Source organism: Triturus cristatus, chromosome 6, assembly GCF_964204655.1.
Source record: "Triturus cristatus chromosome 6, aTriCri1.1, whole genome shotgun sequence".
Classification (NCBI taxonomy): Eukaryota; Metazoa; Chordata; class Amphibia; order Caudata; family Salamandridae; genus Triturus; species Triturus cristatus.
Window position 1 is genome coordinate 1,294,172,753 of NC_140589.1, and position 13,752 is coordinate 1,294,186,504.

The 13,752-nt window shown below is 42.2% G+C and overlaps 1 protein-coding gene across 1 annotated transcript in view; it reads right to left on the reverse strand.

Moving 5' to 3' along the window:
• Nucleotides 1-13,752, reverse strand: part of LOC146821294 (uncharacterized) — a 72,564-nt gene that overhangs the window by 40,527 nt on the left and 18,285 nt on the right. Inside the window, exon 3 of the mRNA XM_085609828.1 lies at nt 4,098-4,507. Within this exon, the coding sequence (XP_085465954.1) occupies nt 4,098-4,507 (410 nt within the window). The remainder of the gene's footprint in view (nt 1-4,097; nt 4,508-13,752) is intronic.

Below are 13,752 nucleotides of genomic sequence, written 5' to 3' on the forward strand. Positions count from 1 at the left end.
CCATCAACTGCCAAAAGAGGCCAGTGTCATCATCTGGTCATCCTTCAATCTTAGCCACTATTCCTCAAATCCTTGAGGAAAATTGTGTAGCAGTAAGATTGCAACTAAGCAAACGAAGTCTAGTCACAGAAGGAGAGAAGCAAAAGGTGGCTGATCAATGTGATCTTGAAAGATAGTACGTTATCTCTTGCTTGATGGAAATGATGTTAGTGCAGTGCAGGACAGTGAGATTTAAAAAGGAGTTGGAAAAGAGAGAAACAGCCTTTAATCACCATCTCTGTACCAATCCTATTAAAAACATGCTAAAGCAACTTTGAACAAATAGGTTGCTTCACAGTGGGTCAACTAGTTTCAGTCTAGATGGAACTGTGTCCGGCTTTCTTCAGGACCTATATATCAAATTGAGCTACTGCAACAGTGAACTTGTGGTTTAAAACACAATTGTCAAATGTACAACCTTGGGTGATGAGATCTCAGAGAGGGCAGGGTGATCTTCACTCCTGGAACAAATGGATACATAGAGAAATCAGAGTATTTATTGTTTGGAGAAATAGGCATAGTCTAGTGAGTTCCTTACAAGTCTTAACAACGCCTCATTCGAGGCGGTTCTTTATAAACAAATGCCAATAATTATTGGTGCACTGTAATAGTAAGCTATTAACGCTGTGCACTCACCTGCACCTTTCTAGATACAGACCTCACCTCACCTGGTCACTAACTCAGGGATGGGAGACCCCGCTCTACAATGAATAAGAGAGTGGATCAGTGTTAGTGCGAAGAATGCTGTGTATTCCTTCAGAAATGTGTTAAAATCTTAATGTTGTTCGTCTTATTTCATTATGTCAACCAAACATCCAAACATTCAAAAAAAGGGAGACATTAACTGTGCGACTTCCCTAATAAGTTTCGACACAATTATCAAGAGGGAAAGAGAGGAAAACGGAAAGCAAGTGGCCACGTCCGTATTGTGTTGGGTCAGAAATGCTTGTAGAAATAGGGCAACGATAGATGCAACAGTCTCTGTCGGTGTGATAGAGAACCGAGTGGCAAGCAGGTGTGTCTATGAACACTCGGTCGAGTGGTCACGATGGTGATTATATCGTGAGGTGATATACAAGGTGATTTAAAATAGTGTCAAACCTCGGTCAAGTGTGGTTCACGACTCAAGATAGGGAGACGATTAAGACATCTCACGTACTAGGAAAGAAAAGAGTGAGTTCTCATGTACTGGAGACATACCAATTAGGAGTATAGTGCTGCGCAGAACCCAAACTTCGCTAATGTTTAAGCAGACTTCTAAGTGTTGAAAATAGAAGAGAACGATTTATGCACGCATAACATTCACCTATCCGTCGGTGCCTCGGGCTCCCCTGTGTTTGTGGGAGGTACCGAGGCGCCGATCAGGTGGTGTATTTATGTGTATTCGTAACGTTCGAGCCGTTGCCAATCAGAGCACTCGGTTAGAACTACGAGATGACCTCATCTCTTAAGGAAGTGGTAGTTCAAGCGATGTATATGTGTGTGTACATAGCGGCAGAACTGTGGTCAATCAGATTACAAGATGACCACATAATTTCAAGACATAATAGTTCTTTAGTGTCTGCCAAGTAAAAATACATCCCACAGGTACTAACGATGTAAGCTGTGAGGACGAATGCATAAAGCGGACGAGAGAATGTCTATACAATAGGTACCACAATAGTGTAGTCATAATTCCGGACAGCTCAGATAGTTATCATGACTAGTGTCCTCAATTATATATGGCGTAGGACGTTGCATGGTCTGCATAGGTTTGACCAGCATGAGTTTAAGTATGTCTGTTGATAAAAGGCCAGCAGACATGCGCAGATCAGCTAATGAAAAAAAAAAAACTGATGAAAAAAACTTTTGAAGTAATTTTATCGACAAGGAAAGGGATTTTTTGTCGGTAAAGAGCAGAACTCAAACAGGTCTCAAGGGGGTTACTGATTGTAAAACTCCAGACAAATTGGAATGGTTCGCAATATACCACTGGGTTCATTCAGCAATCATGGAATAACTGTTCCATCAAGGACTATGATAAAGTAGTCCATGGGATCGAATCGTTGAGACCAAGCAGGTCACTACGCAGCTTGAATACCCAACGCTGTTCTTTGTTAAACAAAAAGTGGGTTTTGTCAGTGATATAGGACGGTATTAGTGGTTTTTCTAAGACCGTCCATGTGAAATCCTCTGCTTTGTGATTCTTTTCAACGAAATGTCGAGTTAGCCTTGTGTTGGTCTTGCTGCATCTGAACGTGCTCTTGTGTTCTTGCATTCTTATTTTAACTTTCCGGGTTGTCATACCTACATACTGGTATTGGCATGGGCACTTCAGTAGATAGTATTCAAACAAAGGGGGGTCCCTAATGCTTGGATGGGTAGACAGGGGAGACAGGGAACAAGGAAATCTTCGAAGAAAGAACAAAACCCACTGTCGACACTAAATCTGATATCGTTGGGCCCAAGATTGGGTCACATTAATAAAAGAAAAAGACCAAGGGCAGGATTTGACTCAGAATAATGAGGGAGTCAGAAGAGTAAAAATAGAACAATTTTATTTCGATAATGATATTCACAAATGATAATTATTTTTGTAAGGGTTAAGCCAAATGGCATACACAATGTTTAGTCTGTACATAAAAGTCCCACACGTAAAGACAAACAAACATACACTCATTCAAACGACATATTTATATACACATCAGATGCAATGCAATACAAATACAACACAATACACATTTAAATTTGCCAATAAAGTTTAAAAATCGCCTAAGTGATACAGGGCTTGAACAGAAACAGGGGGTTGTACTTCAGGTAGGCTCGTGCATTACCATTTGGTGGGGATAAATGGGTAGCTCAAAGGGCACGAGGGAGCAAGGGCCAACGCACGTTTCGGTGTGAACTACACCTTCATCAGGGCAACGAAGATGTAAGGCGTGTGGGACAACACAGAAGGAGCCTATTACCGGATCATAGGAAAGACAAATGACAACAAATCAACAAATAAGTATTAATGCATTTTAGACAAAAACATTTAAGTCAATATCCAATTGCATGAAGGTATCTATTTGATAGTTTACTAAACAATATTAACATATTGGGGGGATAAATAAAGAGGTGAAGGGGTAATAATTTCAATGAAGAGTCAAAAAAACATAGCCCAAGGTCAAAACGATATATAGGAAGATAACATATGAGGTCAGGACTGATAGAGAGCTTAGAGATGGATGAAGTCGAAGTGTTGGTGATTGGCGAACCACAGCTGTACTTTTTTGGACTCTATATCCTCTTCTTCATGGGTGTGTATTTACCTTTTCACTGAAATCCTGACTATCTAAACCTTGACTTCATTCTCTTGGGTGCACTTCGACTTCATCCATCTCTAAGCTCTCTATCAGTCCTGACCTCATATGTTATCTAGTAGATTCCATAAAGTGCCTTGTGTAGATAGTTCTCGTTCTTTGAGGCGAGTGTTGACCAACTTGTCACGGAGATTCTGACTTTGTTTGAAGGCAAAAAGAGGCATGGGGATTTTTTGATTACATGTATTCAAAATCCGCCAATTTTTTCGGATGCTCTTCTGGATGCCATTAGAGAGTGTACTGAAGGTGTGAACAAAAGTGAGGCGTTCCAGTGGTGGTTTTTCAGGTTTAGGTTCAAGTAGTGCATCTCTATGGTTGTTCAAAGCACGTTTACATGCGTTTTTTATCAGTTTTTTAGGATATAATTTCACTGATAATTGGTTCGAAAGATCGCTGGCATGTTGTTTGTATAAATCAACAGACGAACAATTCCGTCTGAGACGTAAAAATTGTCCGAACGGTAAATTGTCTCTTAAAGATTTAGGGTGTTGGCTGTCATATCTTAACAGAGAATTGCGGGCCATTGGTTTGCGATAAAGTTCGCTGGCTAAGCCATTGGGTGTTACAAAAATTGACAGATCCAAGAAGGAAATTCTGGTCTTATGTGCTTCTAGAGTGAACCTCAGGAAAGCGTTTCGTGTGTTTAGCCATTCTTGAAAGGATTCAACCGATTCCAAGCTGCCTCTCCACACTACCAAAATATCGTCGATATACCTCTTCCATAGTCTAATAGACTGATGGAAGGGGTTATTCTCATTGAGAATGTGTTCTTGTTCGAACCTATGCACATAAAGGTTCGCCAGGCTCGGCGCAAAAACGCTTCCCATGCTCGTGACTGAGACTTGTAGGTAGATCCTGTCTTCATACATGAAGAAGTTTTCTTTCATTGCTAGCTGTGCTAATGCCATGATAAAATGAACTGGCGTGATGGAATCTAAGTTCGCATCGTTAAGGATGGAAGCAATGGTATCCAATGTTTCGTCTTGTGGGATAGATGTATAAAGAGATTCAACATCAAAAGAAACAAGGAGATCTTGTTCTGGATCAAAATCTACTGTGGGAAGGAGGCGGAGTACATCTTTGGTATCTTGAAGATAGGTCGGCATCTCCCTCACCAGTGGTCTCTAGAAAAAATCTACAAACGTAGATAGAGGTTCTAACATGGAACCAATCCCTGATATAATTGGTCTTCCTGGGGGAGGTCTTTGGGTTTTGTGAATTTTAGGTAATGTGTAGAAATACGGCATTACCGGATGAGTTGTCTGCAAATAGGTACTTTCTTGCGAGGTTATTCTGATTGACCACAGTTCTGCTGCTATGTACGCACACATATACATCGCTTGAACTACCACTTCCTTATGAGATGAGGTCATCTTGTAGTTCTAACCGAGTGCTCTGATTGGCAACGGCTCGAACGTTACGAATACACATAAATACACCACCTGATCGGCGCCTCGGTACCTCCCACAAACACAGGGGAGCCCGAGGCACCGACGGATAGGTGAGTGTTATGCGTGCATAAATCGTTCTCTTCTATTTTCAACACTTAGAAGTCTGCTTAAACATTAGCGAAGTTTGGGTTCTGCGCAGCACTATACTCTTCATTGGTATGTCTCCAGTACATGAGAACTCACTCTTTTCTTTCCTAGTACGTGAGATGTCTTAATCGTCTCCCTATCTTGAGTCGTGAACCACACTTGACCGAGGTTTGACACTATTTTAAATCACCTTGTAAATCACCTCACGATATAATCACCATCGTGACCACTCGACCGAGTGTTCATAGACACACCTGCTTGCCACTCGGTTCTCTATCACACCGACAGAGACTGTTGCATCTATCGTTGCCCTATTTCTACGAGCATTTCTGACCCAACACAATACGGATGTGGCCACTTGCTTTCCGTTTTCCTCTCTTTCCCTCTTGATAATTGTGTCAAAACTTATTAGGGAAGTCGCACAGTTAATGTGTCCCTTTTTTTGAATGTTTGGTTGACATAATGAAATAAGACGAACAACATTAAGATTTTAACACATTTCTGAAGGAATACACAGCATTCTTCGCACTAACACTGATCCACTCTCTTATTCATTGTAGAGCGGGGTCTCCCATCCCTGAGTTAGTGACCAGGTGAGGTGAGGTCTGTATCTAGAAAGGTGCAGGTGAGTGCACAGCGTTAATAGCTTACTATTACAGTGCGCCAATAATTATTGGCATTTGTTTATAAAGAACCGCCTCGAATGAGGCGTTGTTAAGACTTGTAAGGAACTCACTAGACTATACCTATTTCTCCAAACAATAAATACTCTGATTTCTCTATGTATCCATTTGCTCCAGGAGTGAAGATCACCCTGCCCTTTCTGAGATCTCATCACCCAAGGTTGTACATTTGAGAATTTTGTTTTAAACCACAAGTTCACTGTTGCAGTAGCTCAATTTGATATATAGGTCCTGAAGAAAGCCGGACACAGTTCCATCTAGGCTGAAACTAGTTGACCCACTGTGAAGCAACCTATTTGTTCAAAGTTGCTTTAGCATGTTTTTAATAGGATTGGTACAGAGATGGTGATTAAAGGCTGTTTCTCTCTTTTCCAACTCCTTTTTAAATCTCACTGTCCTGCACTGCACTAACATCATTTCCATCAAGCAAGAGATATCGTACTATCTTTCCAGATCACATTGATCAGCCACCTTTTGCTTCTCTCCTTCTGTGACTAGACTTTGTTTGCTTAGTTGCAATCTTACTGCTACACAATTTCCCTCAAGGATTTGAGGAATAGTGGCTAAGATTGAAGGATGACCAGATGATGACACTGGCCTCTCTTGGCAGTTGATGGAAATCCTGACAACTTTTTGTGATCTCCGCTGAATGTCCTATCATAGGTATAATCCGAAGCAGTAAAGTTTCTTTCTGTATTTGGGGTTTGGTAGTTTTGTTCCTTACAAGTTTTGTTCCATTAGACCAACAGTTCCTCACTGTTTGTTTGTCATAGGTATCGGGGATTGGAACTGTATTTGGTCGGTAAACTTTCCCTCAGACCCTTTTTCTCCCTCCCGGAGTAGTATATGATGACAGCCTATCTCTTTGACAGATTGTGCCCTTCTGGATCAGCAGTCCTCGAAGATTTGCTTCAAAGGCACCGGACATCATTGGCAAATAGACCAAAACTATTATCATTCAAAGAAAAATAGTATATAACAGACTTTTTCATGAATGCAGATTGTGCTGGATTTTTAAGAGGAAGGTCGTCAGGTCATCATCTTTTATCAAATATCAGAAACTAATAGGAATGGGAAAGTCTGTACATTCAGTCATGCAGATGAAGAAAGCAGCTTATGTCAGATAGAATTACTCCTGACATTAGGGTTGCAAATCAGCTTGCCCTAGATCAAAGTGAGGAGCTACAAGAATTGTGAGAGGATGATCTATCATGGGAAACATTCAAATCCACATTAAACCACCCTAACTTCAATGTGGCTTTTGGAAAAATGCACAAGCACCAGCAGAGAATGTTGGAGAAATAAATATAGTACTCAGGACAGGCAAGGAAGCAACAGTGACCAACCAGTGTAGCCCAACATTACCCTTAATAAAAGGAAGTTGTCCTCTTTTCATCTGTATCATGCAGTGGAAGAAAAATCAAGATAGATTTCAGCTTAAGTCATTTATTTTAGTGGGCACCTTTTCTTCTAAATCCTTTGTCATGGCAAATGTATCAAACCAAAATACCCTGAACTTCTGCATTAGGCAGGGGGAGTATGTCAGAATATCATAGTTAGAAATATCAGCTGACATACATATATATTATGACTTAAATGCAATAGTTTTGTAAACAATATTTACGGCACAAAATGTATGTAAGATTATGTATTTATTTATTCATTTGCCGTTTTATAAAGCACAAACTAGACAACGAGTTGCCGTATGGTGGCATCCAAATCTTCACTAGGTGGGAACCACCCATCAATGAAGAGCCACCACTTGTTCTGGCCAAGTTCATCTGTCCTATTTAGAGAGAGGGGGGACACTAGGAGGTGATTATTAGGTCCAGTGACCCTTGCTCCCAAAAAACAACTAGTACACAAAGGGAGTTACTGTTCCTTGTAGATGTAGAAAAAGGAAGAAACTTTTGTCGTGTGTTACTCAATCTGTGGGGGAGAGTGTGTCCTCATCATAATGTCCTCACACACCCCGAAGGATGTCATGCTTCATCATTTGGACTTTGCTCCTCGTCAGGCAGGCACTGCAATGCCCTACGGGTCCCCCGAAGGGTCTCTTTATCGGAGATCTTTTGATGAAAAGCCATTTGGGTGCGTGGGTGTAAGTGGCAGTAAAGTCTAAAGTGGTGAGTTAAAAAATTACTGGAGGGAGAGTGGGACTATTTATTAGGGTGATCCCTCTTTCATTGTTAAAACAATGTGTGTGGTGCTGCTCTAAGAGATATTATGTCCCTCTGTAGCTGGGCATATGTCCCTAATGGACATATATAACGGTCAACATGTTTGGCGCTGTATGTGGCCTCAGACGAAGATCCAAACCGCTTCTTCTGGACCAAAGGAAGTTCAATTTTAGTATCAGCGGTGGCCTAAACTATCTAGTGCCACTGGATTTGTAGAAGGGAGTAGCGTTTCTGTAAAGAGAAAAATAGTGTAGGACAAAAGTATAGTAGCATTAGTATCTTGTCATGGTAGGTTATATTGTCTGGGTCATCCATTAGAGGGCCTGGTGCGCATTACCCTTAGCGTGAGTATAATCGCTATAGGTTGGCATAGGGGCATGTATAATAACAGTGATGTGAATAATTAAAACATGTTTTCTCTGCATAGTGACAGACATACATAAATAGGTATAAGATCAATGATTAGATTGTGCCAGGGTAGTTCTTTATCCATACGTTTACTCTGTCGTTCATACAGTACCCCTAGTTAAAGTATCCAAGTGGATGTGACTCTATTAAAAGGCTCATTCATCAGATAAGTATATGAACCATAGCTGTCTAGGTAGATAATTCCGCAAAATGGGCCCCACCATTGTTGGCAAACCTCGAGACACTGTTGTAGTGATTTTTGCAAAATACATCATGTTTCTCACCCCTTAATAATAGAATCAGGACCTCATTAGATCAGTGAGGGCACTCTGAACTGTGAATGAAAGGAGGCAAAGTAGATAGTGTTAAGAGGCTTCATTGTTCCCCGCTGTTAAAGTCAATAAAGTTTGATGTTGAAAAACAAAACTGCATTGTTTTGGAAACTAAAGAGCTGTTATGCAGTGTTCAGGAACGATCTCCGCATACTGTTTGGAATTTACCCTATACAGTGAGGGGAAGGTGACAGTGCACGGAGCTCTAAGGCTTCGTTATGCTTTACTTTTGTATTGGTTTTGAAGGCTAGAGACCTGTTGAGAAGGACAAGAAGCTCTTCTTGGAAGTATGTGGCTTCGTAGTGCCCCGCTTATCAGGTCAAAGGAGTTATAAGTGAGCCAGTGAACTATACGTAAAACAAGACACTTCTCGCAAGTGTGGAAGGGTTAACACAGGAAATTACAGTACATGCATTAGTGAGGCTTTTTTTTTTAAGAAACAAATGTTGTGGTCCAATTCGGGTTGTTCACGCATTATTTGCTTACACTGCTGCTACAACTGTACCTTTTAATTTTGAACATAATTATATGATGCCATGTGCACATTTCAAAATCATTTCAGGGTCTCCCGCTTCCTTTCCACGTACTGTATTATACATACATGTCTAATTGTCCTCTATGGTGCTACCAGTTGGGATACTGTTTTTTCTTTACTTGAGGGAATACAGCAGCACCTTTAACCAGCCACCTCAATGGCCCAGTTGTCGAGATTTGCATCCCTTTCTTCACCAGAACCACCCAAGCAGCAAAATCAGCAACTATGGCTCCCGCGTTCAGCACCATGGACTGCCAGGACAACTCTTCACCCGGGCCCTACGAGCCAAGAAAAAATCAACGGATTGTCTGAGCCTGGTCCTGGGACCCGCATCACCTTATCCCCCAGTGGTTTACACTGGACTCAACCTTCAAGTGACCAAGGGCCTGATTACGATGACGGTGGGACCGCCACCGACAGCTCGTCAAAATATAGGCATTGCGACTGCAGTGGTGGCAGTCGCATCCTAATACCTAGTGGTCCCACCTCCGATAGGATGGCAGTCGGACGAAAGTCAGACCGCCCTCATAATCAGGCCCCAAGTGTCACTAGTAGGTTTTCTCACTGACCACAATATTATCGTTTTGCAAGAGTGAAATGCACTGATTTTATTTTTTTTTCAAAATCTATAATTTTGGTTGTACTCATCCGAGTGTCTTCATTTTAGTGTATAAAATTATATAAAAATCTGCTTTATTTTTATAAATTGGTGCCGGATTTCTTTCGAGTCATGTCAATTACTTTTCGTCCATGTTGGTGCACTGAAATGCTTAATATGTGCTCCTCTAGAAAAGCCTGACTGCTCTGTGCCACACTGCCAGAACTGAGACAGGGATTTATTAGTGTGAATCCAAAGGACCAATATGGGGTAAAGTTAAGGCATTACATAGTGAAGCCTAACCAGCCTCACTGCATAATACCCCCTTTCCTACAGATTGTAATTATAGTAGCACATTTGAAAAGTTTTAAAGTGTTTTTGGATTGGAGTTTGTTCACCATTATTTACTTATTTCAGTATCTCATTTTAAATGATATATTTTTAAAACATATTTCATTTTAATGTAATGTGTTTTAATTTGACAAATATTAGTTTTAGTCACTTTTTAAAATTAATTTTAATCATGTAATATGTAATGATTAAATGTATTAATTCTACTGTATGTTTTTACTTTTTTTAAATTATAAAATAATTATGCATGTTGATAATGTGTTTTAATATATAATAAAAATTTATAAATTATTCATGTTACCATTTTGTCTTTTGGAATTATACTTATTTATTTGATAAATGTATTTTCTGTGCCTTTTGGAGTTTGGTGCTGGCTGCTATTACTTCCTGAGCTCGTGGACTCCAGACTCCAGCACGAGCCGCTGTCATCACTCTGAAGCGCCTGAAGGCGCTTTAAAAACCGGTGCGGGCTCCCGCAGTGCGGGACCCATTTTCTGTGCCTTTTGGTGTTTGGTGCTGACTGCTATTATCTCCTGAGCCCGTGGACTCGAGACTCCAGCATTCCTAGCGGCAGGAGCCACTGTCATCACTCTGAAGCGCCTGGAGGCGCTTTAAATACCGGCGCGGGCTCCCACAGGGCGGGACCTGTTTTCTATGCCTTTTGGTGTTTGGTGCTGGCTGCTATTACTTCCTAAGCCCGTGGACTCCAGCATTCCTAGTGGCAGGCACCGCTGTCATCACTCTGAAGCGCCTGGAGGTGCTTTAAAAACTGGTGCGGGCTCCCGTGGCATGGGCTCCCACAGCGGGGAAGCACGCTGGTGTGCCCGGGCCGTGCCAGGGTGAAGCCCGGGTCAAGGGCGGGCCCGTCTGCTCCCGTCTGGGGCCGGCCGAGGCTGGGCTGGGCCTACACTCTTGGTTCTTCACCGGAAACCCTTCCGCAATAGACCACGGCGGCTTCTTCCTTCCTAGTAGCTTTGTCCCTCTGCAATAGCTCCAGTACCTGCCACTTCCCTGTGATATCTTCAGCGGCTGAGGAGGTAGGATTGACATCAGATGCCGACCGGTTTTGGCTTATATTTGCACTGATCGTATTTACACGGAATGCTGATGAGCTTGTGCTTGGAGTGATTGTGCTGTGTCCTGTGTGCCCTATGTGCTCCGGTTTGCATTCTTGACACCCCTATTTGGGACTGCTGTATTCCTCGCTTTTGTCTTTCATTTGCTATGCTATGGTTAGGCGTAAGACAGCACTAACCACTGCAAGGGCAAAGACTGGTACCATCGCTTCTGTATCTACTATGGATATTTTTTTACATCGGGCAGCAGCGGTGATAGATAAGGAGATCGAGTTGGTTAACAGACGCCTTTCTAGGTCACCAACTATTGCTTCGGTGGAGGGTGACCATGAACTTCTGAGCCTGTCCATCACCACTGGGATTCACAATGGCTCGCAGGCCTGTGTTGGGACATCTAGTCTGCCAATAGCCCTCTCTCAGTCTATGCCACGGCCCCTCTCTCCTGTTGTTACAATAAGCAACATGGGGGGTAGTGAACACCATCCACTACAAGGGATTCTGGTTATCTCAACTAATAAGCAACTGGAAACATCTTCAGCTACTAGGCACAATGACTTACATCTGGCCACCAAGGAGGATACGCGGCTAGGTGCAGGCAATAAAAACAAATCACAAGCAATTGGAGGCAGAGCGAAGAAATCTAAACCCAACTTGGTTCCAAAATCTTCGGCACCCTCTTCAGTATCCCCTACAACGGATCCACTGGTTTTTCTGGAAACCTTTCAGGCAGCGATGACAAGCCTGTTGGACTTAAAACTGGGTTCAATCCTAGAGAGGCTGACTCTGATAGAGAAAAGCTTATCAGCCCGTAACCATATGGAATTACCTTCTCTAATGTGAGGGTCAAGGGTTAATCCGAGACAGAGTACTGCAAGGGACTTTTCTTCCTTGACACATTTGTCCAACAATAACATGGAACAGACACAAATCCAACCACAGCTGCAGTCGTTAATACGGGGGGCTTGCAACTACGAGCCAAGGCCTAAGTAACAGTAGGGATATGCCTATACAGGCACAGGTCATGGAAGGAAGTCAGTCCTCAGTTAACCGGATGCAGGGGAGTAGAAAGGTACAGACACAGTGTCTACCAGTTATTCATTTGTCACCCGAATCTACCCCTTATGAAGTGGTTTTGGGGAATGTTCTATCTCTCCCCCTGGGAATTAAAGAGGATTTTGGCCTGTTAAAGAAAAAAGTACTTCACTGTTATCAAATAACACCACACTAGGATCAAGGGTGGAAAAAATATCATCATGGTGCGTAGAGTTAGCTGGATAGGTAGCTCATGTAAAACAGGCAGGGATGATTGTGTCATTGTAAATGTTAATAGACCACATCTTGCCGAAAGGATCCTGTTTAGGGACCCATATTCTGCTCCTCCTAGCTCCAGATTGTCTGTTAGGCCCCTCCACTGGGCTTTTTTTTTATAAACCTGATACAACAGGGTATACCCATAGGAATCCTAACATGGAGGCCCCCCTAGTTGGTTGGTCACAGAGATTTCCTCCTGTACATCCTCAATTGCCCCCACCCACAGCTCACCCTTCACATTTGCCTCCAGGTCCCCAGTATATTGTTGCTCCTTCTTTGGAGTTATTTAATAGATTTTCTCCATTAGACATGATGGAGGAGTGTGATTGACTTACAAGCCCCATACTGTCTGCCGTTGAGTAAGAGACAAAACAGCAGGATCCCCCATTGCAAGATAAGGGTGGCCCTCGTGTGTCTGATGACAATATATTATCGTGGAATATTGCAGGTTTAGCCAACAAGTTTCATGATCCAACTGGTTGCAATTTGAGTCAATACAGTGTGATCTGTTTGCTAGAAACGTGGTTGGTGGATTGTAGCTTATTTCTGGAAGGCTATAAGGCTTTTTTGTTCCAGCATCTCCTTCTTTGGGTGGCAGATCCAAGGGTGGCCTTGTTATCTACATATCTCTCGCGGTAGACTGCCAGATACAGGTTTTGTCATCACCAAGCCCATGTCTCCAGGCCCTGGTGTTAAGACTGGGGGCCAATAAATTGGGTCTCATAAATCTTTATAATTCTGTGGCATGCCCTCTCAGTGGTTGTTAATATTACATTGCTGGGCTCATTTATAAGGTAGTCTTGTATTGCCAATCTAAAAAACCTCATGGTTGTGAGTGATTTTAATAAACACCCTTGTGGAGACCCAAGGACCACCAGCACTTCTGACTTAGGCTGCCCTTGGGTGAGGAGGATCCATTTTGAACATTCTGCCCATGGGGTAGTAATGAATAATCTACAAAACGATTTTGATCTTATGTCCCTCATGTCATTATCTGACCCACTCAGTAAAGCACTTGTCCCCTCCTTTAAAGGGAGAGGTAGTGGTTCTTTTATAGATTATATTATATTTCCTCCTCTCTACAGTTATTATTTTGCGGTTTCACTATTCTGGAAAGTGTCTCCAGTGACCATAACCCGCTCTGTGTCCAAATGCGTGGTCCACTATTGTTTAAAAAAAGAAGTGTGGTGAACAAGGGGACGGTAAGATTTAAATGGTCTCAGATCTCCCCAGATGCTTTTTATATTGCAGTAAGAGAATCCTGTGCTACTGAATTATCACTGTGTACCTCTCCAGGTATACCCCCGGGGGAGGTCATCAGCGCTTATAACATCTTCTCCACTAAAGTAGGTGAACT